The 26,968-nt window shown below is 38.9% G+C and overlaps 1 protein-coding gene across 1 annotated transcript in view; it reads right to left on the bottom strand.

Moving 5' to 3' along the window:
- The window catches only part of LOC106000803 (phospholipid-transporting ATPase IB), a 407,841-nt gene that overhangs the window by 344,038 nt on the left and 36,835 nt on the right, over nt 1-26,968 (bottom strand). The window contains exons 6-15 of the mRNA XM_013036039.1: nt 23,552-23,625; nt 20,804-20,873; nt 17,975-18,102; nt 16,556-16,667; nt 11,141-11,306; nt 8,270-8,397; nt 7,126-7,203; nt 4,692-4,780; nt 4,089-4,133; nt 2,352-2,427 (exon numbers count right to left, since the gene is read on the bottom strand). Of these exons, the coding sequence (XP_012891493.1) occupies nt 2,352-2,427; nt 4,089-4,133; nt 4,692-4,780; nt 7,126-7,203; nt 8,270-8,397; nt 11,141-11,306; nt 16,556-16,667; nt 17,975-18,102; nt 20,804-20,873; nt 23,552-23,625 (966 nt within the window). The remainder of the gene's footprint in view (nt 1-2,351; nt 2,428-4,088; nt 4,134-4,691; nt 4,781-7,125; nt 7,204-8,269; nt 8,398-11,140; nt 11,307-16,555; nt 16,668-17,974; nt 18,103-20,803; nt 20,874-23,551; nt 23,626-26,968) is intronic.

The raw sequence follows: 26,968 nt of genomic DNA, 5'->3' as shown, positions 1-26,968 counted from the left end.
CCCACCTATATTTTGGCCCAAAAAAATGAGCAAGTGGTCTAATAGGCCCTGTGTTTAAAACTGCTGAAAACATCCATTGTGTAAATTAAATCCAACACCAAGTCTTCCAACAGAAAAATACTGAGCTATATTCTTCCTTATTTATAGTGAAGGAAAACGTTAAATGTGAAAGGGCTTCATTAATGCAGTAGCATGGATGAAGAAGGTCTCAGAAGGCTTTACAGATCCAAAAAGCATAAAAATATTATACCTAGGCAAGTAAGCTTTGGCTAAAAAATAGAAAATAAATTCCCAAATCAATGATGTTGTTGTACTTTTACTGAACTGTGAGTATACAGATTATTTAAATACCCCAACAAATCCCGGTGGTTCAATACTCATAAAAATGTCTCCATGTCAAGAAGACAAGAGCTGCCCCTGTCTGGCCTTTCCATTAACATAAGAGAAAATTTAGCTCAAGAGAATATAGTTTGGATCTAGAACGTACTCCAAAGGCTCGTGTGCTGAAAGAATGGTCCTTAAGCTGGTCCTATTGAAGGTAGTAGAAACTAATGGAAAGGAAGTTAGGTCATTGGGGCTGTTACCTTTGAAGGGGATATTTGGACCCTAGCCATGTCCACTTCCTATTGCTTATTCTTAGCCATACAGAACAGCAGGTCTCTTTTGCCATGACTCCTACTATGATTTGCTACCATAGGCCCAAAGTATCAAAGCCAATCAGTCATGGACTAAAATCTCCAAAACTGTGAGCCAAAATAAGCATTTGCTCTTGTTAAGTTGATTTCTCTCAGATATTTGTTATAGTAACAGAAAACTGATAACAGAGAAGGAAAAGATTTGGAAGAAAAGAAGGAGGTGGGCATGGACATGGAAGAGAAAGTCAGGAAGAAATGGTAGTTCAAGGCAGAAAAGAAGGCACACTCTAGTATTGCTGAGAACAAACACAGGAAGAGTAGTGAGACCACTCCAGCCACACAGTGGGCCACCAGAGGATCTCCTTCTCTGATAAGGACTTACTTCTAGCCTGTGATGTCTTTGCCACTCTACATCTGTTTGGTGCAAATACCATTCAGTGTGGGTGGGTGGCTACAATGCCCACATCTCAGCAGTCTCAGCAACCATCATACTCCTGAAAAAGGAAGGGACTCCTCTCCTAACACCACAAAATGACTTCCAAGTCTAATGCCTGTAATTCTAACTCCTCAGGAGACTAAGACCTGTATGATCATCATAAAAGCCAGCCTGGGTAGAAAAATCTATGAGACTCGTCTCTAATTAATTGGCAAAATGCCAGACTGCAGATGAGGCTCAAGTGGTAGAGTACAAACAGTGAGCAAGAAATCTGAGGGAGAGCCCAGGCCCTGAGTTCAAGCACCAGTACTGGCACGCACACACACACACACACGCGCACACACACACACACACACACACACACACACGACTGGGCATGGTACCTGCCTATGGTTCTAGCTATTAAGGAGTCCAAGGTAGAAGGATCATTGAGCCCAGATTTCAGGGCCAGTCTGGGCTGCATAATAAAACCCTATGACTTACATAAATAGTAGATGGATGGGTATCTATAAAAACTTACCCGTAAAAACTTATGGATGGATAACAAACGTACATGTATCTGCTGTGTAACTCTTGTCCAGTTTTTCTATAGGATATACCAAATGTTACTTGTTATATTTTAAATTTCTTTCTTAAGGTTTCCTAGTCAGCAGTGTAGTGCACACCTGTAAACCTAGTTAATCAAGAGACTGAGATCTAAAGATCACAGTTTGAAGCCAGTGTGGGCACAAGTCTGAAAGACTCTATCTCCAGAATAACAGGCAACAAGCTGGGCTGAAAGTGTGATTCAGGTGGTATAGTGGAAGTTAAACAAGCAAGGTGAGTAAGCTTGAAGCCTTGAATCCAAGCTCCAGTACCAGGGGGTGATGGGGTGGAGGGGACGATGAGGGGGTAGGGGCAAAGGTTATATAATTACTTTTCAAGACATGACCTCCTAAACTCATAACTGTAAAGAAATAGTAGGGTGATTCAGTTTACAAAGCAACAGAAATCTGAACTCTTAAAGAAATCTGTGGTAAGACTTGATCTTAAGAGTGCTGTTGTATACCTTCATCACATATTTAAATCCAGTTTTACATTAATTAATTAATGTCCAGTGTCCACCATAAAGCATTTGCTTAAGATCATGTTCCTCAAGTACTGACGTCATCAAACTGAACCAACATCTCTTCCCAGGCTCTCATGCTACAACATTCAACGAACTACATAAGCACTGTATAAATAATGGGGACACCACAAACTATTGCATCAACATCCTGGAAGTAAAAGAGTAGACTCACATGTTGATCTTCAATGTTCTTCAACAGCCTGGGATCATCAAAGTCACAGGAATCACTAGGGGGTGGAGGCATTCGACTGTAAGAGAAAAGAAAAGCTAATCATTCTATTCAAAAGTTCCCATAAGCCATAGGTTACATAGGATGCACAGCTTCCTTCGTTTGTGGTAACTAGAATATGCTTATAAACCTATAAGTAAACAAACTGGCTAGTAAAAGACAAAAAATACACTTATACATGATAAAATATTCAGGACTCTGGACATTCACACAGTGAGACCAAAAGAGGATACTCTTAGTAGAGGATCACAAAGGCTCAAAAGCTATGTGCATATGATCATTTAAAATGATATTTATTGAAATGGAAACAAAAGATTTTTGTTGTTTTGGGTTTTTTTCTTGTTTTTTTCTCCTTTGTCCCTTTGTCTCCTTTGTCCTTTTTTGTTTTCTTTACCTTTTGTCTTATATGTAAATTTATCTGTTTGGGGGAGGGTAGGGAGGAACACAGAAGTCATGGGACAAACAGTGAAGGAATGAAACAGTGATACTCACTAGACACCATGCTGAAAATGAACTAAACTTTGTGGAGGGGGGGGTGGAAGGAAAAACTGGGAGAAAATGAGGGAAGGGGTGACACTGTTCAAAAAGAAATGTATTCATTACCTGATTAATGTAACTGTTACCTCTCTGCACATCACCTTTACAATAACAACTTAAAGAAACAAAGTTCCTGTAAAGGTAACTCAAACCTAGTAAGAATCTATGTTCAAGAAGAACCATGTTGCCAGGTATAGTGGCTTAAACCTGTAATATCACCTGCACAAGAGGCTGGGATCTGAGGATGAAGGTTTAAAGCTAGCCCAGGCAGGGCAGGAATCTTAAATGTACACTACTAGCATACTACTAAATAAAAGTAAAATCCTACATGCTGTAGGATTCTAACTACAACATTCTTGAAAAGGCTAACTATAGAGACAATAAAAAATCAAGCTTCCAAGAAGTTGGGGTTCTGGGAGTTGACTAGACAGAATAGAAAGGACTATATAATACTTCAATGATAAATAGTTATTATACTACATGTGTCCACACTCACAGAATATGCAGCACCTGTTAAGTCTTTAAAATGTGGGGTGGGATACAGTGGCTCATGCTTATTATTCTAGCTACATAGGAAGCAGAGATCAGAAGAGTTGAAAAAGGCTAAAAAATTAGAGAGATTCCCATTCAATGAAAAATCTGTGTATAGTGGCACATGCCTTTTATACTAGCTACAAAGGAAGTATAAGTATGAAGAACAATTCCAGGCCAACCTATGCAAAAGTTGTGAGATCCTACCTGAAAAAAGTAACCAGAGAAAAAAGGATTGGGAGTAAGGCTCAAATGTTAGAGTGCCTGTGTAAAAAGACAAGACCCTGGGAATGGGCAGGGCTAAAATGGATTTGGGGAGAATAATGGAAGGGGTGACATTGATCAAGATGCACTGTACTCAAAAACTGACATGTCGAGTAATTATAACCCCTCTGTACAGTATTTTCATAATAAAAAATAAAAAATCTGACATGTCGAATTGAAACCCCTTTGTACAAGTACTTCATGACAATAAAAATCTTACTTTGGTTCAGTTTCAAAATTACTTATATAACTTACATTTACATATATAAATATTCAGGTGGGAAGTACTAATATAAAATTCTGGAGCCTGTGTCACTAAAGCACCAAAGTATGCTAGAATCTACTTACGAAAAATCATCTGAGGATGGCTCTCGTGTCAGTTCTGGGAAGTGACTGCCAGAGAAGGAAAACAAAGGTCACAACACTTTGATCAAAGCACAAACATCCAGATAAAAACATGGGAAAGAAACTGAGAAGGATTAGATTTAATACATAGACCTACATCCCTGGGACTTCCTAAGTTCACACTTACAGAAATCATTCATATTTTAACTGTTAAAATTCATATTTTTTTTGGTTCCGGTCGTGGGGCCTGAACTCTGGGCCTGGGCACTGTCCCTCAGCTCTTCAGCTCAAGGCTAGCGCTCTACCACTTGAGCCACAGTGCCACTTCCAGCTTTTTTCTTTTTGTTTATGTGGTGCTGAGGAATCGAACCCAGGGCTTCAGGCATGCAAGGCAAGCGCTCTACCACTGAGCCACCTTCCCAGCCCCTTAAAATTCATATTTTAACTGTTCATTTTAGACCCATTCAGTCTTAAACACATTTAATAGCAACTACCTATCTAAATTTCTTCTAAATACCAAAAAGTCAAGATATTTGACCAACTAGCTGAAAATAAATTAATTCTGTTGGAAGCATACAAGTGAGCTTTCCAGGAATAAACACTCACCCATAGGTTACCCCAGCAATGCTGCATTTCTTGAAGTTCATGATGTTGCATGTCAGAGTTCCAGTCTTGTCAGAAAACAGATATTTTACCTAAATTTTAAAGAAATGCACATCCAGAAGATAATAAGATGAAAAGATCAACAAATGAAGTCATCCACAATTTTTATTTCTTTGAAGAAAATGTATTTATTTATTGTAAAGAACATTTACAAAGGGGTTACAGTTATATAATCAGGTAATGAGCACATTCCTTTTTGAACAGTATCACCCCTTCCCTCACTTTCTCCCAGTTTTTCCCCTCTTCTCCCCTCCCACAAGTTAGTTCATTTTCAATATGGTATCTAGTGAGTCTCTCTGCTGCATTTGTTCACCTTTGGTCCTACCATTTTTGTGCTCCCTCTTATCTTCCCCAAAACAGCTATGCTTACAAACAAGACAAAAGGGACAGAAAACAAAAAATAGAAACAAAGGAAAAACAACTCTTGTTTCCATTTCTTAGAGTTCATTTTGATAAATATAATTTTATATGATCATATGCACTTAGCTATTGATCCTTTGTGATACTCTCCTAAGAATATCCTCCTTTGATCTCACTGTATGAATGTCTAGAGTCCTGTAAAGATGTCCTCTAAACAAATGAATACCCAAAAAAGTTAATGTTTAGACAATTTATAAATCTTTTTCTATAACTAACCCTACATAAAAATTGTATAGAAGTGTGCCAAGGTACTGAGCACAGTGGCTCATGCCTGTAATCTTAGCTACTCAGGAAGCTGAGATCTGAGAATGGCTGTTTGAAGCCAGCCTGGACAGGAAAATCTGTGAGACTCTTATCTATAATTAACCACCAAATGGTTAGAAGTAAAGCTGTGGCTTAGCTGTTAGAATGCTAGTCTTGAGGAAAAACTTGCTCTGGGACAGCAGCCAGGCTCTGAGTTCAAGCCCCAGGACCAACAAAGGAAAGGAGGGAAGGAGGGAGGGAGGGAGGGAGGGAGGGAGGGAGGGAAAAAGGAGAGAGAGAAAGAAAGAAATAGAGAAGAAGGAAGGAAGGAAGGAAGGAAGGAAGGAAGGAAGGAAGGAAGGAAGGAAGGAAGGAAGGGAGAAAGAGAAGGGGAAGGAAGGACGGGGGGAGGAAAGGAAAGAAAAAAAGAAGTATCTATATGATACTTCTTCTAGCTCTCAAATGAATGAGCACTCTCACGTGCCTCTTCACAGAGGGTTGCTGAGGAAGTGGAGGGGGAAGTAATGGTTTCTATACTGTACAGGACAACATGAGACCAGATATGCACAGGCGGTCTGCAGGTTAGTGGATTTGTCATTGACCAACCAGGTATCTTGGAGTAGAGTTGGAGTAATAGAGCACCTGTCTCACAGGGTTGTTGGGATGCTTGAGATGTATAAAATGAATTCACAAGCTTTTACTGCAATTCATTAAAAAAAAAAAAGACATAGTCTTGCACTGGTGGCTCACAACTATAACTGCTCTGGAAGAAGACATCTGAGGATCACAGTTTGAAGCCAGCCCAGGCAAGAAAGTTCCTAAGACTCTTACCTCTAATTAATTACCCAAAAGCTGAAAGTAGAGCTGTGTCTCACATGGTAGAGTGCTAGCTTTGAGCAAAAATATTCAGGGACAGTACCTCAGCCCTGAGTTCAAGCCCAGGACCAGCAAAAATAGATAAATAAATAAAAATAATTCTTCATACCAATTTCAGTAAAAAATACAATTCAGGTGAAGATGAAGGGATTGAGGAGGAGAAGAAGAGTTTGAAATATTCCAAAAAAAATGTTGCCTCACACTGACAGTTCAAGGCTATAATCCTACCTACACAGGAGGCTGAGATCTCAGGATCCCAGTTTGAAGCCAGCCTGAACATTAAAGTCATTGAGACTCATCTCCAATTAACCACCCAACAGTTTCAAGTGGTTCTAGTGATTAAAATTTTAAAAAAAGCTAATGGCGGATCTAGGCCCTGAGTTCAAGCCCCAGTACCAACATACATACACACACACACACACACACACACACACACATCCAGAGAGAGAGAGCATAATCAGGGCTATGACAGGAATACATATCCCTCAAATAACTTCCACATTTTTACTTTGTGGAGTTACTCAAATATCTGAGAATTTTATTCATTACTTGCTCTGTCTATTGCTTCTGATAAATACTTTAAATGGGTCCCATATTCTTATATTGTTCTATGCTATGCTTTATGCAGGTAATGTCCAGATAGCAGCCAGGTTTCCAAAACCAAGTCTAAATTCGCACTTGCATTTATTCATACTTTCAAATAATATATACAGGTCTTTAGATGGCATCATCACATTCATTCATAACTATTCTTGTAAAATCTCTCCATGGTTCTGCTATCATTCATATTCCCTCCTGCTCACGTCTCTGTTACTGAAGTTCCCAAAGAAGTTCTCACCTGCCCAAGCTCTTCATTAAGGTTTGATGTCCTTGCCATTGCAGGAGTGTCATTTCCTATGTAATACATATCTGTGTCCTGAGAGAGAAAAAGAGAGACAAAGAAAAAGACAAGAGAGAGAGCTCTTTAGAAATTATATACCATTAATATTTCATTCAATTTAACACAGAAGCTAAAGACAAGTACATTAAAACCCTTTCATTTTAATAAAAATGTTAATTTTTAATTTGGGAGTGAAAAATACAGTTATTATTGAGTTAAAAATACAGCTTGTAAACAAGAAGGGGAAACATGATGTTTTCTATTCAGGAGATCATTTTATATAAGATAATAATTTTATGACCCAGACTAATTTATAAGCCTGGGCTCAGTTACCTCATCCACAGGAGTGTTGTGATGATCACAATCAGATGTATATAAAAGGCTTGGTCTGGCTGGGCGCCCATTGCTCAGGCCTATAATCCTAGTTACTATAATCCTAGTCTGGGATATGAATATCATGGTTCAAAGCCAGCCTGGGCTGGAAAGTCCATGAAACTCTTATTTCCAATAAACTACCAAACAACAGCCAGAATTATAGCTAGGATCTAAGTGGTAGAATACTAACCTAAAGAAAAAAAAAGCTGAGCAACAGAGCCCACGCCCTGAGTTCAAGGCCTAGGACTAGGACAAGAAAAAGAAAAAAAGAGCCTGGTCTGCAAATACTGGCTGCTAATATGCAGACTCAATGACCATGGCAGTCCCTTAAAACCCATACCTTCACTCATAAAACTAAAGCAAGTTTACTGTCACAGTGAATTTTGTAGTTCAATAAAATTCACAGGAGCACAGCTAAGAGGCCTTTTCCTTAGCACTAACGAGACTTTAAAGGTAGCCAAAGCATGGAAAGGCACCCATTCCTCATGCCTGTAATTCCCACCTCTCATTCTAGTTACTCGGGATGTTAAGATCTGAGAATCACAGTTTAAAGCCAACTCAGTCAGGAAGGTCCATGAGACTCTTATCTCCAATTAACCACCAGAAAGCCAGAAGTGGATCTGTGGCTCAAGTGGTAGAATGCTAACCTTGAGCAAGAAGGCTCAGGAACAGGGTCTTGGTTCTGAGTTCAAGACCCAGACAAGCACAAAAGAAAACAAAAACTTACCCAGTTTATAAAGAGGGCTTGAGTGTATTTCACAACCTCAAGAGTCACCAGCAGACTGATGGGAATGAGATTGTTGTATAAGATGATGAACGTCAACAGATTGTAGCCAAAATTATCCGAGCTTGTGTCTGTGCAAGGAAACAAGAGCTCCATATAGGCTTAAATAGTATCTCCATTTAGTTTCTTTTCACTTGGTTATTTGGGATTTTTTTAATCTAAAGGATGTTCACAACAGAGCCATGTGCCAGTGGCTCACACCTGTAATCCTAGATACTCAGGAAGCTGAGATCTGAGAATGACAGTTGGAAGCTAGAAGTGAGACTATTATCTCTAACCACCAAAAAGCCAAATATAGAGCTGTGACCCAAGTGGCAGAGTGCCAGTCTTGAGTAGAAAAAGCAAAGTAAGAGCAGGAGGCTCTGAATTCAAGACTCAGTACTGACAATAAATAAATAAATAACAATTCACAGCATAAGCCTATCATTGGCTTGTTTAGAGATACAAATAGTATGCACCTGCTATGTATCACACTACAATAGTACAAAGACTATTCAGACACAGCCCTGAAGACAGAGCTGACTGTTCCCGGAGGTTAGAGGCGAGAAGAGGAAGCAGACACAATTTGCCCTTCCTTGTGGCCATACAGTGGGATATAGTTTCTACAGGAGTATTCATTTGACATTGTGGGAATCAAGACAGGACAATATTTAGGGAGAAAACAGAAGTCTGGGAATGGAGATTAGGAATTTGTAATGGCTTCAAACCACAGCAGGAAAGTAAGTCAAATAGTAATGGTTTGAGTCACTTAGAGCTCTGGAGAATGGTTGTGATGAACAAATAAGGTGCCAGGAAAGAGTAAGGTGATCAGATACACATCAGCCAGCATTCCCAACATCCTTCCATTTTGAGGCAGGGGAGGGGAGGGGTTTGTGTATCATTTACTGGGGGTTAAACCCAGCACCTTGTGCATGGTAGCAAGTGATCTACACTGGAGCCACGAGCTCTTATGTTCTATGTTTTGTTTTGGAGATAAAGTCTTGCTTTTGCCCTGACTAGTCTCAAACTCTCAATCCTCCTGCCTCCAACTCTCATTTCATTTTCCACTTATCAAGATTTCCACTTCTCCAGCTGATTCCCTTTTCCCTGACATATTACTTTGCTATCTGGTTCTCCTACAGAATTAAGGAGTTATCAGACAGGAGCTCTAAATCCCAACCATTGTGAATACATTTATTTAGACATAAATATCAGTCTGACAATAAAATTACATAGTAATAAGTTTCAATTTTCTGATTTTGCACTCCAGCCCCAATGCATCATGCCACTACATACAGTGTCAAAGAGTAAAGCACAACTGAGGTAAAAACCTCAGACCCAAAGTGCAAGAAACCTAGAATGACCCAAAGCCAAGAATCTGGAGAGAGGTCTATAAAAGAATCTCCACTCCTGAATAAAAAAACATTCAGCCACATGGATAGCTCATACCAGTAACCCTAGCTGCTCATGAAGCTAAAATCTAAGGATCTCGGTTTAATGTCAGCTTGGGCAGAAAATTCTGAGACTCTTATTCTCCAATTAATCAGCAAAAGGCCAAACTGAAGGTAGGGCTTAAATGGTAGAGCACCAGTCATGAGCAAAAATGTGTAGCAAAAGGGCAAGGCCCTGAATTCAAAACACACAACAATTTGGCCAAACAAAAATAATCAAAAAGAGATGAGAAAGAACAGAATCTGATAGGAATTGAAGTCAATGATCCAACAATGTCCTGGCAGCTGGGGGGATGGTGAAATTCAAGTGTTCATTCCCACAAAGGCTGTTATACCAAAATGGTATTGGTGCTGTCTGCTTACCCCAACTATGATGCTGCAGAATGAATAATACATGAACCATGCTATCAGTCTTCACCTGTAAAGCATGCTCCAGATCCAAATCCAAATATAAGAACCCAGACCCAATTAACAAGCAAAAAAGGCATAAGTGGAGTTGTGGTTCAAGCAGTAGAGCATTTGTCTTGAGCAAACAAGCTCAGGAACAGCCTGGAGCTCAAGTCCCCTGACTGACACCAAAAGATACATTTTGGAGTTCACTATACAGATATATATATATATATATATATATATATATATATACAATATATATATATATATATACAGGTACTTTGTATTAATATTTATATATAAAATAAATACACACAAAAGAGTGAGGAGACAATGAAGATATTTGAAGCAAAGCAATACCAGCTAGTAAATCATTCACAGGGACAAATGAATGGTAAACAAACAGATTAATAACAAAATGACCCCATAAACACTTTTTTCCTTTTGCTTCTTTTTTGTCTTTTTTCTTTTAGTACTGGAGATCAAACCCAGGACGTTGCACTTGCTAAGCAAGCACTTTGCACTGAGCTACATCCCAGCTCTTTTTTATTGGTTATAAAAGCCAATAATTATAGCCCTGTACTGTTGGGATAATAATATAGATGTGCTATGTATGACAATAATAGCATAAGCAAAAGAGGAAATGCAAGTTTACTGGAGTCATGTGTTTGTCCTTTACTAGAATTAAGTTAGGGTTTACTCAAAGTAGAATTCTCATGTTATAATCCCTAAAGTAACCATACACACACCAAAAAAAACTTAAAAAAATATCTAAAAAACCATCATTCAAGCAAAAAGTACTCCTCAAATGTGTTCATTTTCCCTTCATCTCATGATTCCTCGCCTGTCATTTCTTGAAAACTTGGTATTTTATACAGCATTACAAAAGGGAAGTATAAAAATGTCAGTCACCAATCACATATCATATGTAGACTGATCTTTTATGGGTAGCTTTGTCCTACTGCAACAAGCAACAACCCACCCCAACACTTACCCATCTTCTGGATATACCAGTTCTTGCCATCATGAGACCCATTCCAGTACAGGGCTCCCACAGAGCTCACCAAGGCCATGACCAAGAGGATGCCAAACAATACCAGGATTTGCACGTTGGTTACTTTCTCAACATTTGATCTTTTGAGAGGTGCTTTGGTAGAATTCTGTAAAAGACAGTTAAAAGTCAATAAGGGTCACAGAACAAACTAAGGGGCAATGGGTAAGAAGAAAAGGAAGGAAGACAAAGGAATTTCACAAAGAAAAAAATAAAAGAGCATTTCTCTTCCAAATAATCAGTAAAATTAAATGTATATTGGGCTCTTGAATCAATAACTAGTTCTATGAAGAAAGACTTTTAACAGTTTAAAGAACACATTTTAACTCTACATGATTCATTCAGTACGTCTTGTTATTACATCTTAGCCTAACATTTGCCATATTTATTATAGAATACAAAAGTCACCAAAGAAAACCAGAAGAATGTTCATTTAAGAGAAAATTGAAGATCCTATGCAATAAAAATCTAAAGAGACCTTCAAAGAAATAACTCAGCTTTAGACCAAATACAAGAAATACTTTTTCCTCCAATAGCCCACTTAGAGGAAAAAAAGACATAATAAGACATACATATCAATAATGTAAAACAGAGCCAGGCATAAGTGGCTCATACCTGTAATCCTAGTTACTCAGGAGGCTAAGATCTTAGGATCATAGTTTGAAGCCAGACTAAGAAGGAAAGTCTGTAAGACCCTTATTCCAAATTAACAGGCAAAAAGTCAGAAATAGTGCTGTGGCTTAGCCTTGAGCAAAGATGTTAAGGGACAGCATCCAAGCCTTGAGCTCAAACCCCAGTAAAGTTACACACAAACACATACATACACACAAAATAATAATAATAATGCAAATTAGATATAGGTATGTGTTTAAAATAAATGGACAGACAAAAGGTTCCCCTTGGAAGAGTGTGAAGAAGAAATGAGCAGAAACAGTCAGGAAGGACCTCGTGAAAAAGAGAGAGCTGAGTCAAAAGCAGTAGATCACAGGCAGGAAGGTAACACATAAAAAACAGAACAGCATCATTCCTGGTGGGGAAATCAGCCTAACTAGAATGGACCATAGTGTTGAGGAAGGGAAAGAAAAAGTCCTCTAGACTCTACATGAAAATTCATTAGCAAAGCCCATCTTATAATCAATCAAAGTTGACTGGAATAATTCATGCATATGTGGTCTTGGGTCAAGAACCAGAAGACTTTCTCCAAGACTATCTTGTAAAAAGTAAAGATAAGCATTCACTGAATGCACAGGCAGGAAAAAATTACAACCCCCCCCATTTCAATGACCCCATTAGTTACTGACTTCTGATCTCTTCCAGTGGTTGAATTCCAGCCTGTAAAAGGGTTAGGAAAATTTATCTTTCTTCCAACAGAACAGAAACCACAGCTGACACCAATGGCTCATGCTTATAATCCTAGATACTCAGGAGATGGAGATCTGAGGATCAAAGATCAAAGCCAGCCAGGCAGGAAAGTCTATGAGACTCTTATCTCCAATGAACTACAAAAAGCTAGGAGTTCAGCTATGGCTCAAGTGGTAGAGCACCAGCTTTGAGTGAAAAAACTAAGGGAGACTGTGAGAACTTGAGTTCAAGTCTCAGTAACAGCACAAAAAATAAAGTAAGGAATAAATAAAATCAGAAACCACCCCAAAACTTCAAGCTTTAACACATTAACTTTGTGGAAAGTCAAGCTCCATCTACTCATTCCCTTCCCTTGACCATTTATTTCTACCTTTTACAATGAGTTTTTAATGTTAAATTCTTACTGGAGTTTTAAGTTCATAAAAAAATTCTTTTTACAATTGAAGTTGTAAAAAGAAACAGGTCAAACAAAACATCCAATTTTTGAGAAAGCTGAAATCAGATCCAATATATTACACATTTTGTTACTACTTGAGAAAGCAGAGAGCAGAATGTTAGTTAGAACAAGAGCTGTGGAGTTTACCTACCTGGATCTGAATCCTACCTCTATCTTTTTCTAGTTTGCTAATCTGGGGTTACTTAGACATCATGCCTCAGTTTCTTATAAAATAACAAAACTGTTACTACTCTCCTCATACTTAGAAATAAATGACTTAATATGTGTGAATTACTTAGAACGATGCATGATATGGTACAGTTCATATCTGCTATAATTAATGTGATAGCTTCTCTTCACCACTAAATCAACTAAAGGCAAAGAACAATGAAAAATACCTACATGTAACTACACTAAGCATGAGCCAGAAGTAACTCTGAAGGGTAGAAGGCAGAGAAGCTCGGATTTAAGAATTGTAAAGCAATGCAGTTGCTGTTCTGTGGTCAAACATTACAAACACAGATAAAGTGTTCCTTCAAGCTGGGTACTCCTGGCTCACGCCTGTAGTCCTAGCTACTCAGGAGACTGAAATCTGATGATTGTGGTTCAAAGCCAGCCTGGCCAGGAAAGTACATAATACTCTTCTTCCAAATAACTGCCAAAGAAATAGCAAGAAGTGGAGCTGTGGCTCAAGTAGTAGAGCACTAGCTTAGAGCACCAGTATACAATGAAACTAGAAAAGGGCTTAAATTTATAATAGGTACAATCTGAAAACTAATCTTGGGGCCCTGCCTAAATTTAACCTCATCATTCATGATGAGATGTTGTCATTTCAACATAAAAGGCAGTGGTTTGTGGTCAGTGGTGCTCCAGGTATTTCGTCAGACACTGGGCTGTAGAAGTTCAAGGTTACTTAATAGATGGCAGAGCACTAGCCTATCCATTCACACAAACTACTCCGTAACAACAAATTAAACATTATAATCAGCTGCTGTGAAGGAATGAGAATCAAGCAGGAAGCTGGATAAGGCACATCCTAGATATGCTGAACCATCCTGATCTAACCAATATTTGTCTCTCAGCATTAACTAACTGTGGGAACCCTAGAGCTCTGAGAGGGTTTTAGGAGATTTGACAGTGTGCTTGAAGTATGAATGATATCAGGGGAATATCCTGGTTGTTTATCCTATCTCTAAAGGCACAGGCTTATGCAAGTTTGACCTTTTTCATTAATTCCTGTCAAAAGACAGAGTTCCAGTATATACAAATTTTAGTGAGGAAATTCCTAGATCCCTTGCTGAAACTGTTTAAGTACTTTCTGATTTATTTTTGTCATCTATCCCCTGGAATGTGTCTTTTTGTCTATTTTCCTGGAACTCCCTTAAGTTTGCCCTGGGCTAATATGAACTTATAATAGCAGAGGTTTGGGGAAAGAACAGTAGTTTAACCATATCTGTCAGTAAAACTTATTCCTCATGCCACGGTGGTAATTGTAATATTAATTATTTAATAAACAATATTCTGAGATATCACTGCATGGGCACCTCTTTATCTGTCACCCCAGAATCTGCTAGGTCTGAACTAGCAATTATCTATTCATTTTTCTACCTTCCATGAAGCCCTCCTCCCTAGAGTGCCTTACATCTTCCTCTTGCTTTGTGAACTCTCCTCCTGCTCCTTGCCTTACCAGGCCAAATCCTTCCCCAGACAAAGAATATTTCCAGTAAGACTCAGATCAATTGGCATCTGGTGTTACTGAGTATATATTCAAGAATTTACAATGCTTCTGGACATTTGTTCCTCTAATGGTATTTTTAAAAATTCACAGATACAAGTGAATTCCCCTAACAATTCTCCTCACTCACTGAAGCCTTAAGCAACTAGCTCATGAAATTCCTCCCTCCCTCAACCTTGCCTTTTTCAACTATCTTGGAAAGCCTAGCACCAATCTGTCCAATCCTTACTCTCTCCTGCTCAGCAACAAATGGCCTGACACAGCTTGATCTTTTACTTCATATTGCCATGGTTCAGCCTCAGGTCTCTCCTCATTGGAAACTCTCAACTTCAATTGGAAACTCAAAGACAATGTTTCTATATATTTGTCTACATGTCACTCAATAACTCTTAACAGTTATCTTCAACTTCAGGGAGTTTCTCCAGCCTTCTATTCCTAATTGCCTTCCTTGTCTTCATTGCATTTGTCTATCTTAATCATTTAACTCTTATCTTTCTATTATCTGGCTTCGAGGAGGGGATCTAAACAATAATCTACCTCCTTCCTGATATCAGGTCTCTAGCATCGCCAGCTAGGGTTGGATGACCTTCTATATATACATCCACAAGACTGTTTTTTACAATTATCCTTCTACTTTACAATATCACATTATTCCTTAGTCTACCTGGTTCCCCAAAGTATGATTTGGCTTTTTGCTGTCATATCAACATGGCCCAACACAAGACTTGGTGTATGGACACTATTTTTAATTAAGACCAATAGCTACTATAAGCTTTAGAAGTTATATAAAAATACTGGAGAAGAAAATCCAATTCTCATTAATAACTGCCACTAGCAAAATAAAATGCCTCGTGTAGTCACAAAAAGTAAAAACAGATACAGCAAGACACTGACTTATATAGAATTTCAAAAGCAGGCTGACAAAATATGACGTTAATATAAACATGGGCTATAAATTCACAAACAAAATTTTGAGAAAAAACCCATTTATAGGGAAAATGGGAAAAATCATTTTAAAATGATATTTTTTTCTTTGGTTCAAAAACAATTGAGTTTAGTCAGGCTCAGGTGGTTCACACTTATAATCCTAACAACTCAGGAGGCTGAGATGACCACAGTTCAAAGCCAACCAGGGCAGGCAAGACTGTGAGACTTAGTCTCAAATTAACCAGCAAAAACCTGGAAGTGGAGCTGTGGCTTAAATGGTAGAACACCAGCTAAGTAGCCAGACCAAGTACTAGCATACATGAAAAATAATGGTCGGTCATGGGGGCTGAGCTTTGGGCCTGGGCACTGTCCCTCAGCTCTTCAGCTCAAGGTTAGTACTCTTGAGCCACAATGCCACTTCTGACTTTTTTCTGCTTATATGGTACTGAGGAATCGAGCCCAGGGTTTCATGCAAGTGAGGCAAGCACTTTACCACTGAGCCAACTTCCCAGCCCAATTTTTAACTGAGTTTACAAGTCTAGAATTCATTTAAATAAGAATTTATGGTAAAATTTTAATTAATGGAACGAAGAGAACTAAAGAGAGATAAAATATTTGACCTAATCTCCACTTAAGTCCAGAAGACAAAGTAAGTTAGAATCAATTGTCCCTCTTAAGTCTAACAAAGAACATTTATATTTCAGACTAAACAAATATTTGATAATAACAACAAAACTCCAGAAGAAACTATCTAAGAATAAAGCACTAGCTTTCCTAGTTTAGGTTCATAGACAAATGAGCTTCCTAAACGTGAAAGCTGCATCCCACCCTCCATTAGAACAGAAAGAAAAGGAGTAAAAAGAAGTCAATATTGTTTCTCAGCACAGAAGCATTTTACCTGCATGAGTTTGGTGTCATGTCCAGTATAAACAACAATGCCAAAGACCCACTGAGTATTTCTAAGTTGTGTACCTCTTAATAAGATCTGGTCAGGCCCAAGGGCAACAGGGCTGAAAATAAGAAACAACATTTATATTTAATGACAGTCGAACATATATTAACTTCTCCTGAAGCATAAACTCATAATAAATGTTTCCTACAGTCAAATTTGAGCAATATCCTTTATCCATTCATCAGAATGGAAAACAAAATAAGATTTTGATAGTTTTTTTGTTTTTGTTTTGTTTGATGCCAGTACTGGGGCTTGAACTCAGAATCTGGGTGCTATCTCTGAGCTCTTTTTGCTCAGGGCTAACCCTATACCAATTGAGCCACACCTCCACTTTTGGATTTTTGGAAGATAATTGGAGATAAAGTCCACAGACTTTCCTGCCCAAGCTGGCTTTGAACCATGTTCCTCAGATCTCTGCCTCTTGAGTAGCTAGGATTACAGGCATTATCTACTAGCATCCAGCTCCAGTTTATTTTATATAAATGTTAGAGAAAATTATTTTGTATTTCCCTGTTACTACTCAGAAAAGAAATTGCTAAGAAAAAGAAAATTTGAAACATTCACTTCTGAAACTAAATTTATATTATAGACTTCTATAAGAAGAAAAACAAAAGGGATGGGAAGGGGAAACAAAGGAGGAGGCTACAATGCTTGATAAGAAATGTACCCATTATCTTGCCCATGTAATTGTAACCCCTCTTACAGTATTTTCACAATAAAAAAAGAAAAACAAGATGCAATAAACCTCTTCTATCAAATTTGTCAAGAATGGCTTAATGATTAATCACTTGAGTGAATTTTAGTAATTTGAGACTTCCAGTTAGAAATTTGAAATGTAGAATGATTATATATGAAGGCTGGGAATGTGGCTTAGTGGTAGAGCACTTGCCTGGCATGCATGAAACCCTGGGTTTAATTCCTCAGTACCACATACACAGAAAAAGCTAGAAGTGGCTCTGTGACTCAAGTGGTAGAGTGCTAGACTTGAGCACAGATAGGCTTAGGGACACAGCCCAGGGCCTCAATTCAAGCCCCAGTATTGGCAAAAAAAAAAAAAGAATGGTTGGATATGAGAAATGACAGCCAAGCCAGGCACCAGTGGCTCACACCTGTAATCCTACAGCTACTCAGGAGGCTGAGTTTTGAGGATCTAAGTTAGCCCCAGCAGGAAAGTCCGGGAGACTTTTCTCAAATTAACCACCAAAAATCTGAAAGTGGCGAGGTGGCTCAAGTGGCAGAGCACCACCTTTGAGCAAAAACAGCTCAAGGATAGTATCCAGGCTCTGAGTTCAAGCCCCAGGATTGGGAGGAAGGAAGGAGAGAGGAAGAGAAGGAGGAAAGGAGGGAGGAGAGAGACAGAGTTACCTTTTCCCATCCAAATGCAAGGTCCCAGTGAAGTCATAGAGGTGGCGATTGGGCCCTTCACATTCTATAGTTCCAGCCAGTTTCATCAGCACTTCTCGAGTCTGCATGTCAGCAGTGTGACTCAAACCCTAAAATGTTAAACCAACAGAGAAAAATAAAAGCACTCTCCCATGTTTAAAGGGCAATATCCTTCTCCAATATTCCATCAGTTATAAGGCACAATGAGCTATCTATAATACAATAATTTGGCAAATTAAATCCAGCTGCTTTTGATAAACTGCACAACAATGAGGTGCAAAAATATCAAAGATTTTAATTTGGCAAAGATGATGGTCCCATCCTTGTGCTGAGAATAACTATGCTTAAGTAATAATTAACACGTCTTATAGAAGGCATGAACTATTAGCTGGCCTCTAACTGTGGTCATAAAGGTAGAATAAGGGATCCCACTAATATTGTATTCTATTTATGGGAATCTTTTAAATGTTTTGTTCCAAACATACATAAAAATATAATTTTAAAGCAAACCTCATTAATTCTTTTAATTTTTTTCCTTAAAATTATTTTCTTTTTTTTATTGTGAAAATACCATACAGAGGGCTTACAATTACATGGGCAAGATAATGAGTACATTTCTTATCAAGCATTGTAGTCTCCTCCTTTGTTTCCCTTTCCCATCCTTCCCCCGCCCCCGCCACCTAATCCTCCTCCCCACCCCATCAAAGTTGTAAAGTTCGTTTTTCCACATAATGACTTGTACATCTCATTGTTGCAATGGATCCACCTGTACCCCTATTTAAACGATTTGTTTTTTCCCTTCCCCTCCACAAATTATACCAACCTCAAATACAGTGAAAGCAGGGGTTATACCATGGGGGAGGTACATACAAAGCAACAAAGAAATAATCTTATAAATGTGTTAGAAACAATCACCTGAATCATTAACTCTTTTAGAGAGGATGATTCTGAGGTTCAAACTCAGGTTCTCATACTTGCTAGGCAGGAGCTCTAACACTTGAACCATGTTCCCAGCCCTTTTTGTTTTAATTATTCTTCAAGTGAGGTCTTATGATTCTGCCAGGGCCATCCTAAGACCATGATCTTCCTACATATGCCTCTTGCCTAGCTAGGATGACAGATGCATACACACCCAATTTACTGATTGAGATGGGGTCTCATTAATCTTTGCCCAGGCTAGCCTGGAGCCATAATCCTCCCACAATCTTCACCCCCATGCATAGCTAGGATTATAGGTATGAGCTACCATGCCTGGCCAAATCTTTAAACACAGAAGAAAACAATCTAAAGAAATATATGTAAACAAAATTACTGAATTCAAGTTTACGTAACAGAAGAGAGTTGAATGTTAAATTTTTATTTTTATTTTTTGGCAGTATGTAGGTTTGAACTCCAGATCTCATGCTTGCTTGCTTGCTTGTTTGGCTGGCCTTCTACCAATTCAGCCACACCTCCAGCTGAATATTTTTGGAAATAGAGTCTCATGGACTTTCCTGCCAGGGCTGGCTTGGAACAATGATCCTCAGATTCCAGCCTTCTGAGTAGCTAGGATTGTGGGCATGAACCACTAACACTCAGTTTAAAATGCTTAAAATTCTTATACCTTACAGACTACTTCATATTAGAATAAAATGTACTATAAAGTAAGACAAATATGAAGTTACATTTTGGGGCCATTTTAAAACTGCAAGAAGATAGAGGTTTTGTTTTTAAAAATCTTTAAAAAACTTAAATTTTATCACAGGCTATTTATGTACAGAATATAACTCAGTTTTGGAAAAGTAACTGAACCAGAGAATTAGAGTTGAAATGGAAACATTTTCAAATTAGAATTCATGCTTATTTTATACAGAAGACAATGTTAAACATAAGGAATCTGTTTTATGTAATAAGTAACACTGTTAAAAATAAGTTACTTAGCTTTATGGAAGTTTTACTCTATGCCTTGACAACTTGGAGTATCATGATGCTATAAATAGCAGTCTCAGAACACAATAGCAGGGCTTAAACTGAGGGCCTAGGCACTGTCCTGAGCTTTTTTTGCTCAAGGCTAGTGCTCTACCACTCAAGCCACAGCTCCTCTTTTACTTTCTTGGAAGTTAATTGGAGACAAGAGTCTCACAGACTTTCCCAGCTGAGGTGGCTTCAAACTGTGATCTTCAGATCTCAGCCTCCTGAAAACTAGGATTACAAGAATGAGTCACTGGCACCTGGCCTGAAGTTATTTTTAAATAAATAGAAAACCTGTATTTTTAAGCTAAAAATATGTGTTTATGACTAATATTGTGTGTACATATGTATGTATGTATGTGTGTATACATATACGAACATGTATATGTGTGAGCTGTTGTCTCCCACCTGTGATTCTACCTACTCAGGAGCTGAGAGATGAGAATCACAGTTCCAAGCTAGCTCAGACAGGAAAGCCCATCAGATTCTTATCTCCAATAATCTACTCAGAAAAGGCCAGAAGTGGCACTGTGGGCTAAGAGTGGTAGAGAACTAGCCTTGAGCCAAAGAAGTTCTGGTCCAGTACCTAGGCCCTGAGTTCAAGCCCCAAAAACAGCACAAATTTTTTAAAGTTATTTGAGGCAAGGAAATAGTGTATGTAATATACAATGCTGTATATAATATATAGTATATTATACACAATACATACAAGATTCTACAATTGGAATCTTATTTCCAACAAACTTTAGGATTGAGGCTTTGTCTATTCCCTGTGTCTGCTCTAGACACTGGCTGGTACATAAGGGGCCATATTTGTAATTTCAGCCTCTATAAAACCATAAATCATAAAGGTGACTTTACCTGACGTATTTTAAGGTTGGTTTCCCCATCTAGATTAGCTGTTTCAACATAGCACATTGCCTGAGGTTCACTAAGAAGAGGAACAAAGAAAAAAGGCCAATTTGAATAACATCCTTTCTACAAATTCACAGCTCATGAAATCTCTATGCACAGAAATGGATAGGCAATTCAAATATATTGTCATAAACCACCACTTTAGAAGGTATAATTGATGAGAAAGGAAGATGCACACTCTTCTTCGGCGCCGAACACTAATCCAACATTGCATATCCAAATAATCTACTTTCATGGGCCCACTTAATGGCCATTTGGTCTCAAGCAGATAGAAATGACTTCAATTGGATGAGACAGAGAGGGATGGGTTGACTAAGACCAGTGATGCACCAGCAAAGATCCAGCCACTGCAGGGGTAGGAGGAATTCTCAAAGGCTGAGGCTGGATCTCCATTAGACAGAAAGACCTGCCCAAGGCACACCCACCACAAACTAGTGTTTTGAAGAAAATTACAGCCACCAGAGTTGAAAGATCACCATACATGCTTGGCAAGCCTTAGTGTTCCCAAAATTTGTTGCAATGTCAAAAGATAATTCTTAAATCAAAACATCTAATTTGGGGGAGAGGGGTGTATGCTGGTACCAGAAGTTGAACCCAGGGCCTGGGCATTGTCCTATAGCTTTTCCACTCCAGGCCGGTGTTCTATTACTTGAGTCATACCTCCAATTCCAGCTTTTTGCTAATTAATTGGATATAAGAGTCTCATGGACTTTCCTGCCCAGGTTGGCTTTGAACCATGGTCCTCATATCTTAGCTTGAATAGCTAGGATTATAGGTGTGAGATGCCTGGCTAAAATATCTAATCTCTTTGATTATTCTGTCCTTAAAATTAGCTGTATTAGCCAGTACCAAACAGTTAAAGAGAAAACACAACCATAATTGGTGCTATACCCCTATTTCTGGTTTAAATGGTATAGTTGTAGTGAAGAGAATGAATTCTGAGACCCATTCAATGCATTAAAATCATCTAGTAACTCATGACCTTAGCAAGTCGTTTAATCTCTTGGAGCCCTTGTTTTCTCATGTATGAACAAAGACTATCATGGGTTACTAGAAAGATATGCTATGATGCATTCTACAGACTGTCCAGCATAAATACACATTCAGATACACTGAACATCCTGAAAATCTGATTCAGCTCAGATAAACCATCCCCTATCAAATCCACATGATCTGAGAGTCACAGCCAAGACCAATAGACCAAACTATAAAGTAATTTATATTTGCATATGTCTAAAAGTTTCCTCATTACCAGTAAGTGGGTCAATCATAAATCCCACCTGTGTGTATGATGTTTTTCACCCCTCCATAGGCTTTGGTTCCTATTTGTGTGTGTGCTGGTCCTGGAGTTTGAACTCAGGGCTTGAATACTATGACTGAACAAGGCTAGCACTCTACTACTTGCACCACAGCTCCATTTCCAGCTTAATTGGAAATAAGAGTCTCCTAGACTTTCCTGCACAGGCTTCACAGGCTGGCTTCTAACAGGGATCCTTTGATCTTAGCCTCATGAATAGCTAGGATTACAGGCATGAGCCACTGATGATACCTTTTTCTAGGAGAGAAGATGACACTAAAACTTAGGACAAATACAGGAGAATAAAAACTAAACATCCAGAGGATTGGGATTGGGGGGGAGGAGGGAGGCTGGGAAGGGATGTGAAGGGTAAACAAAGGAGGAGGATGCAATGCTTGGTAAGAAATGTACGCATTATTCTGCCCATGCAATTGTAACCCCTCTGTACAGTATGTTCACAAATAAAATTAAATTAAATTAAAAAAACAAAAACAAAAAACTAAACATCCTCTGCAGGTCTTGTCAGTGCTGTTTATGAGCAGCACTGAGTTGTGCCAGATAGACTGCTGGCTAGACCCATCACGTACTACGCTGAATTACAGATAAACTTCAGCCTGGAGGCTAGTGGACCTTCCCTGCCCTCGACTGTGTTGATGTCCCCATCATTGATGAGAAATCTCCCAGAATAGCCAGGAAACTAAATGAGTCAGTACCTATAGGAAGAGTTAATCCTAGCTACTCAGAATGCTGAGATCTGAGGATCAATTGGAAGCCAGCCTGGACAGAGAAATCTGTGAGACTTTTTGTCTCTAATTAATCACCAAAAAGTCAGAAGTGGAGCTGGCTCAAGTGGTCCAACACTAGCCTTAAGCACAGAAAAGGCTTGGGGACAGCACCCAGGTCCTGACTTAAAGCCCCCAAACCAGCACAACATAGAAAAAAATGAAGAAAGAAGAAAGGAGAAAGAGAAGGAGGAGGAAGAGGAGGAGGAGAAGAAGAAGAAGAAGGAGTAGTTCAGATTAAGTCTAAAAGAAAGAGAGAAAGAAAAGTAAGAGTCAAGGCAAGACAAGGCAATTGACAAAAGTACAGGTTAATTTTCTCTTACCCAAAATGTGTGGCATCAGATATGTTTTAGATTGTTCACTGCTTTCAATTTCAAAAGATTAGCATTAGACAGCTCAACATCCCTAACTGAATCAGAAATCCAGAAGGTTCCAAAATCTGCAACTATCATTAATTAGGAATGTTCAACTTAACAGCTAGAACAAGTAAGGGGAAAAGATTGTAATTCATAGGCTTGAAAGGGGGCAATAAAAAGTCACTCAGGATTTCTGTGGTTGTCACTTAATAGGTTCTTAACACTTATTTCAAGAACTGTGCCCACTAGCACACCTGACCTGGAGGAGAACAGGACCATGTCAGCTGGAAGATACTGGCCATTAAGGACCTTCACGATGTCTCCCACTGCCACCTAGAGACCAGGGGACAGGGACAGAGAGGTAAGAAAGAAAAGAAAGCACAAATGTGATAAAGGCAGTTAAATATGTGAAGGAAAAATTGTGTACACCACAAATCTTTGTCTCCACAATAATAAAAGGAAAAGACTTCAATACATACTAATAACTTATAAGGGGCAGACACCCTCTGAATCCACAGGTTCTACATCCACAGATTCAACCAACTGAGGATTTATCATATTTGGGAGGAAGACCCTACAGAATATGGGCAGACTTTTCAAAGCTACCCCTGACAGGAAAGTCATGCTATTCTTATTTGCAATTAATCGGCCAAAAGCTGAAAGTGCAATTGTGGCTCAAGTTGGTAGAGCACTAGCCTTGAGTGAAAATCCAAGTACCAGCACAAAATAAATAAATTACTGGCTACTAGATCATATCCACCAGCAAGTTTCCAGTTTACTTTTTTGTTGAGGGCTAGACAATTTGCTTAGTATATGTGAAGCCTAGGTTCTATTACCAGCACCACAACCTACACCACACAAAAACAAAAGAACACTAAGGCGGGTTCCTGAAGGTGCCTTATTAGTAGTATGAATTCTGTGAACTGCTTGCCAAAATATGTGAGAAGGTTTTAGGTTTTTTTTGTTTGTTTTGTTTTGATTTTGGTCTGGTACCAGTCTGGGTCTCAGCTTTTTCCACTCAAAACTAGCACTCTATTACTTAAGCCAGAGGTCCATTTCCAGCTTTTGGGTTTTTAATCAAAGATAAATCTCACAGACTTCCTGCCTGGGCTGGTTTTGAACCATGATCCTCAGATCTCAGCCTCCTGAGTAGCTAGGATTACAGACATGAGCCACCAGGCTCCCAGGTAGGGAACCTTTAAGTAATGAGTTTACTATAAAGAAAAAAATAAGTACAAATCAACTTGTAGAACCATTGTGCATTTGATGTTAGGGCACCAATCCAAAGCACAAGTTAGCATCCAATTTAAAGGCAGTAAGTTAAGCATATTCCATAATAAAGACAATACTATATAACTACTTTAGCAACCATCCCTACAAAAATGAGGGATAATTATGCAAGTTGAAAGTGTTTTGAAAAGGGGTTACACTGTCCAAAAAGAAATGTACTCTTTACTTGACTTATTTAACTGTAACCCCTCTGTGTATCACCTTTATGACAACAATTTAAAAAGGAAAAAAGTTAAATGATATATAAAATTTTAAAAATCCTATATGTACACAGAAAAAACAGAAGTAATTAATTTTAAAAAGCTAGAAAGTAGGGGAATAGGGGAAATTATTACTTTCTTTCATACTCAAATACTTTAAAATAAAGAAGCATTTGTAATCTCAATAGCCAAGTACTACTTTGTTTGGGACTCTGTCTGAAGATGGTTTTCTATTTGATGTCTGTAACACATGAGTGTCCCTTGTGTGACACCATCTGGCAGAAATAGTACAATGGTAAAGAAATCTTTTTGTGTGTGTGTGATGCCCTCCTGGGGCTTGAAGTCCAGCCTGGGCACTGTCCCTGAGGGGGTATTTTTCATTTGTTTGTTTTTTCTCAAGACTCTACCACTTGAGCTACAGCTCTACTTCTGGGTTTGTTTTTGTTTTTAATTTTTTATTGTGAAAATACCATACAGAGGGGTTACAATTACATGGGCAAGGTAATGAGTACATTTCTTATCAAGCATTGTTGCCTTCTCCTTTGTTTCCCCTTCCCATCCCTTCCCATCTCCCCACCACCACCACCCCCAAGCCAAAGTTGTAAAGTTCGTTTATCAACATAATGACTTGTACATCTCATTGTTGCAATGGGTCCACCTGTATCCCTATTCAAACGGTTTGTTTTTGCGCTTCCCCTCCATAAATTATACCAACATCAAATACAATGAAAGCAGGAGTTATATCATTGGGGGAGGGACATACAAAGCAATAAAGAAATCATCTTGTAAATATGTTAGAAACAATCGAAAGAAAGAAAAAACATTTGAATACTTACCTTGGGATTCATTTCACCTAACATCAACTTATCTGACCTTTTCTGCTTGTCTCAGACATATACTAGTTGTTTTTTGGTTTTGGTTTTGGGTTTTTTGGTAGTTTGCTAGAGATAAGAGTCTTCTGAGCTTTCCTGAACAGACTAGCTTTGAACTGGTATCCTCAGATCTCCACCAGTGCCTGGCTAAATCTTTTATAAGTGTTTAAACTCACTCTTTCCTCATAGGGTCCTTTGAGTTTCTAAACTGTGAAACAGCTAATGGATCCTCTCAAAGTGGATCAGAGACACTGAAATCTGCCCTAGAGCTGCCTCCCCATCAGCCAGAGCTCAGGGACTCATCTCTTCCTCCTCCAACATTCCCACTCCACTCTGTACCACTTAAGAGTTATGGAGCTCTGGGTGGCTCTCCTGGACACCCTGTTGCAAACAACATCAGCTGAGGAATGTCTGAACTGGAAGCTCTGGATTTAGTGCCCCTCCCAGACAGGCCCAGGCACATGCTTCACCCCTTTGCATGGCTCAGTGGTCGTTCTGCTTATGATGAACTGTTTGTCCCTTTCACCATACCAGTTGCAGTTGCCTCTTCTATGCACCTTTTAGAAACACATATTCTAAGACCTACCCAGACTGACTAAATCAGAAAATCTGGCCAGCTGCAGGCCCCTTATCTGGTACTTGGGCAGCTGCCATAAATCCTAACCAGCCATGATAAAGTCCTGGGCCCACACATCCACACCAAGGTCCCTACCTCCTAGCACCTCGAGCTCCCCCCTCCCCCTCAACCCACGTCCCTCCCCCTGCCTGCACCCACGTTATATGTAGTCATCTCAGAAAAAGACAGGCACCACTTCTCCCTGTGAGAAATGGCCTTGTCAATGCCTTTGCTGGCAATAAACCTTTCTTTCTTTGTTCTACATGCCTGTGTGTCTGTGTGGTTTTTCTGGGTTGGAGCTTACATTCCCCACAACTAGGCAGAAAAACCATCCTTGGTACAATTGTAAAGAGCAGAAGCTATTGGCCATGTTCTGTTACCCCCCACTTTGAGACCAAAACAAAGGAGTACCCTTAAACCTCTGTATTTTAGTAAAAACCTTTTCACCCAAAATAATGAAAATAGACAAAGATAGGATGCATGGGTAAATATGGTCATATTATTCAATGTACAAATCTGAAAATGGAATCAAGGTAATATGAGAGGATAGGTGGAATTGGGATGGATGGAGGAATAACAACAAAAGGGGCCACACTAATCGAGACTCTGTGTACTCATAAACTGACATGTGGAGTTGAAACACCTTTGTACTTAAAGGTAATTGTGTGTGAGAGAGAGAGAGAGAGAGAGAGAGAGAG

Source organism: Dipodomys ordii, unplaced genomic scaffold (assembly GCF_000151885.1).
Source record: "Dipodomys ordii isolate 6190 unplaced genomic scaffold, Dord_2.0 Scaffold243, whole genome shotgun sequence".
NCBI lineage: Eukaryota > Metazoa > Chordata > Mammalia > Rodentia > Heteromyidae > Dipodomys > Dipodomys ordii.
The sequence above is the reverse complement of the archived record's forward strand: the minus strand, read 5'-3'. Positions and strand labels throughout refer to the sequence as shown.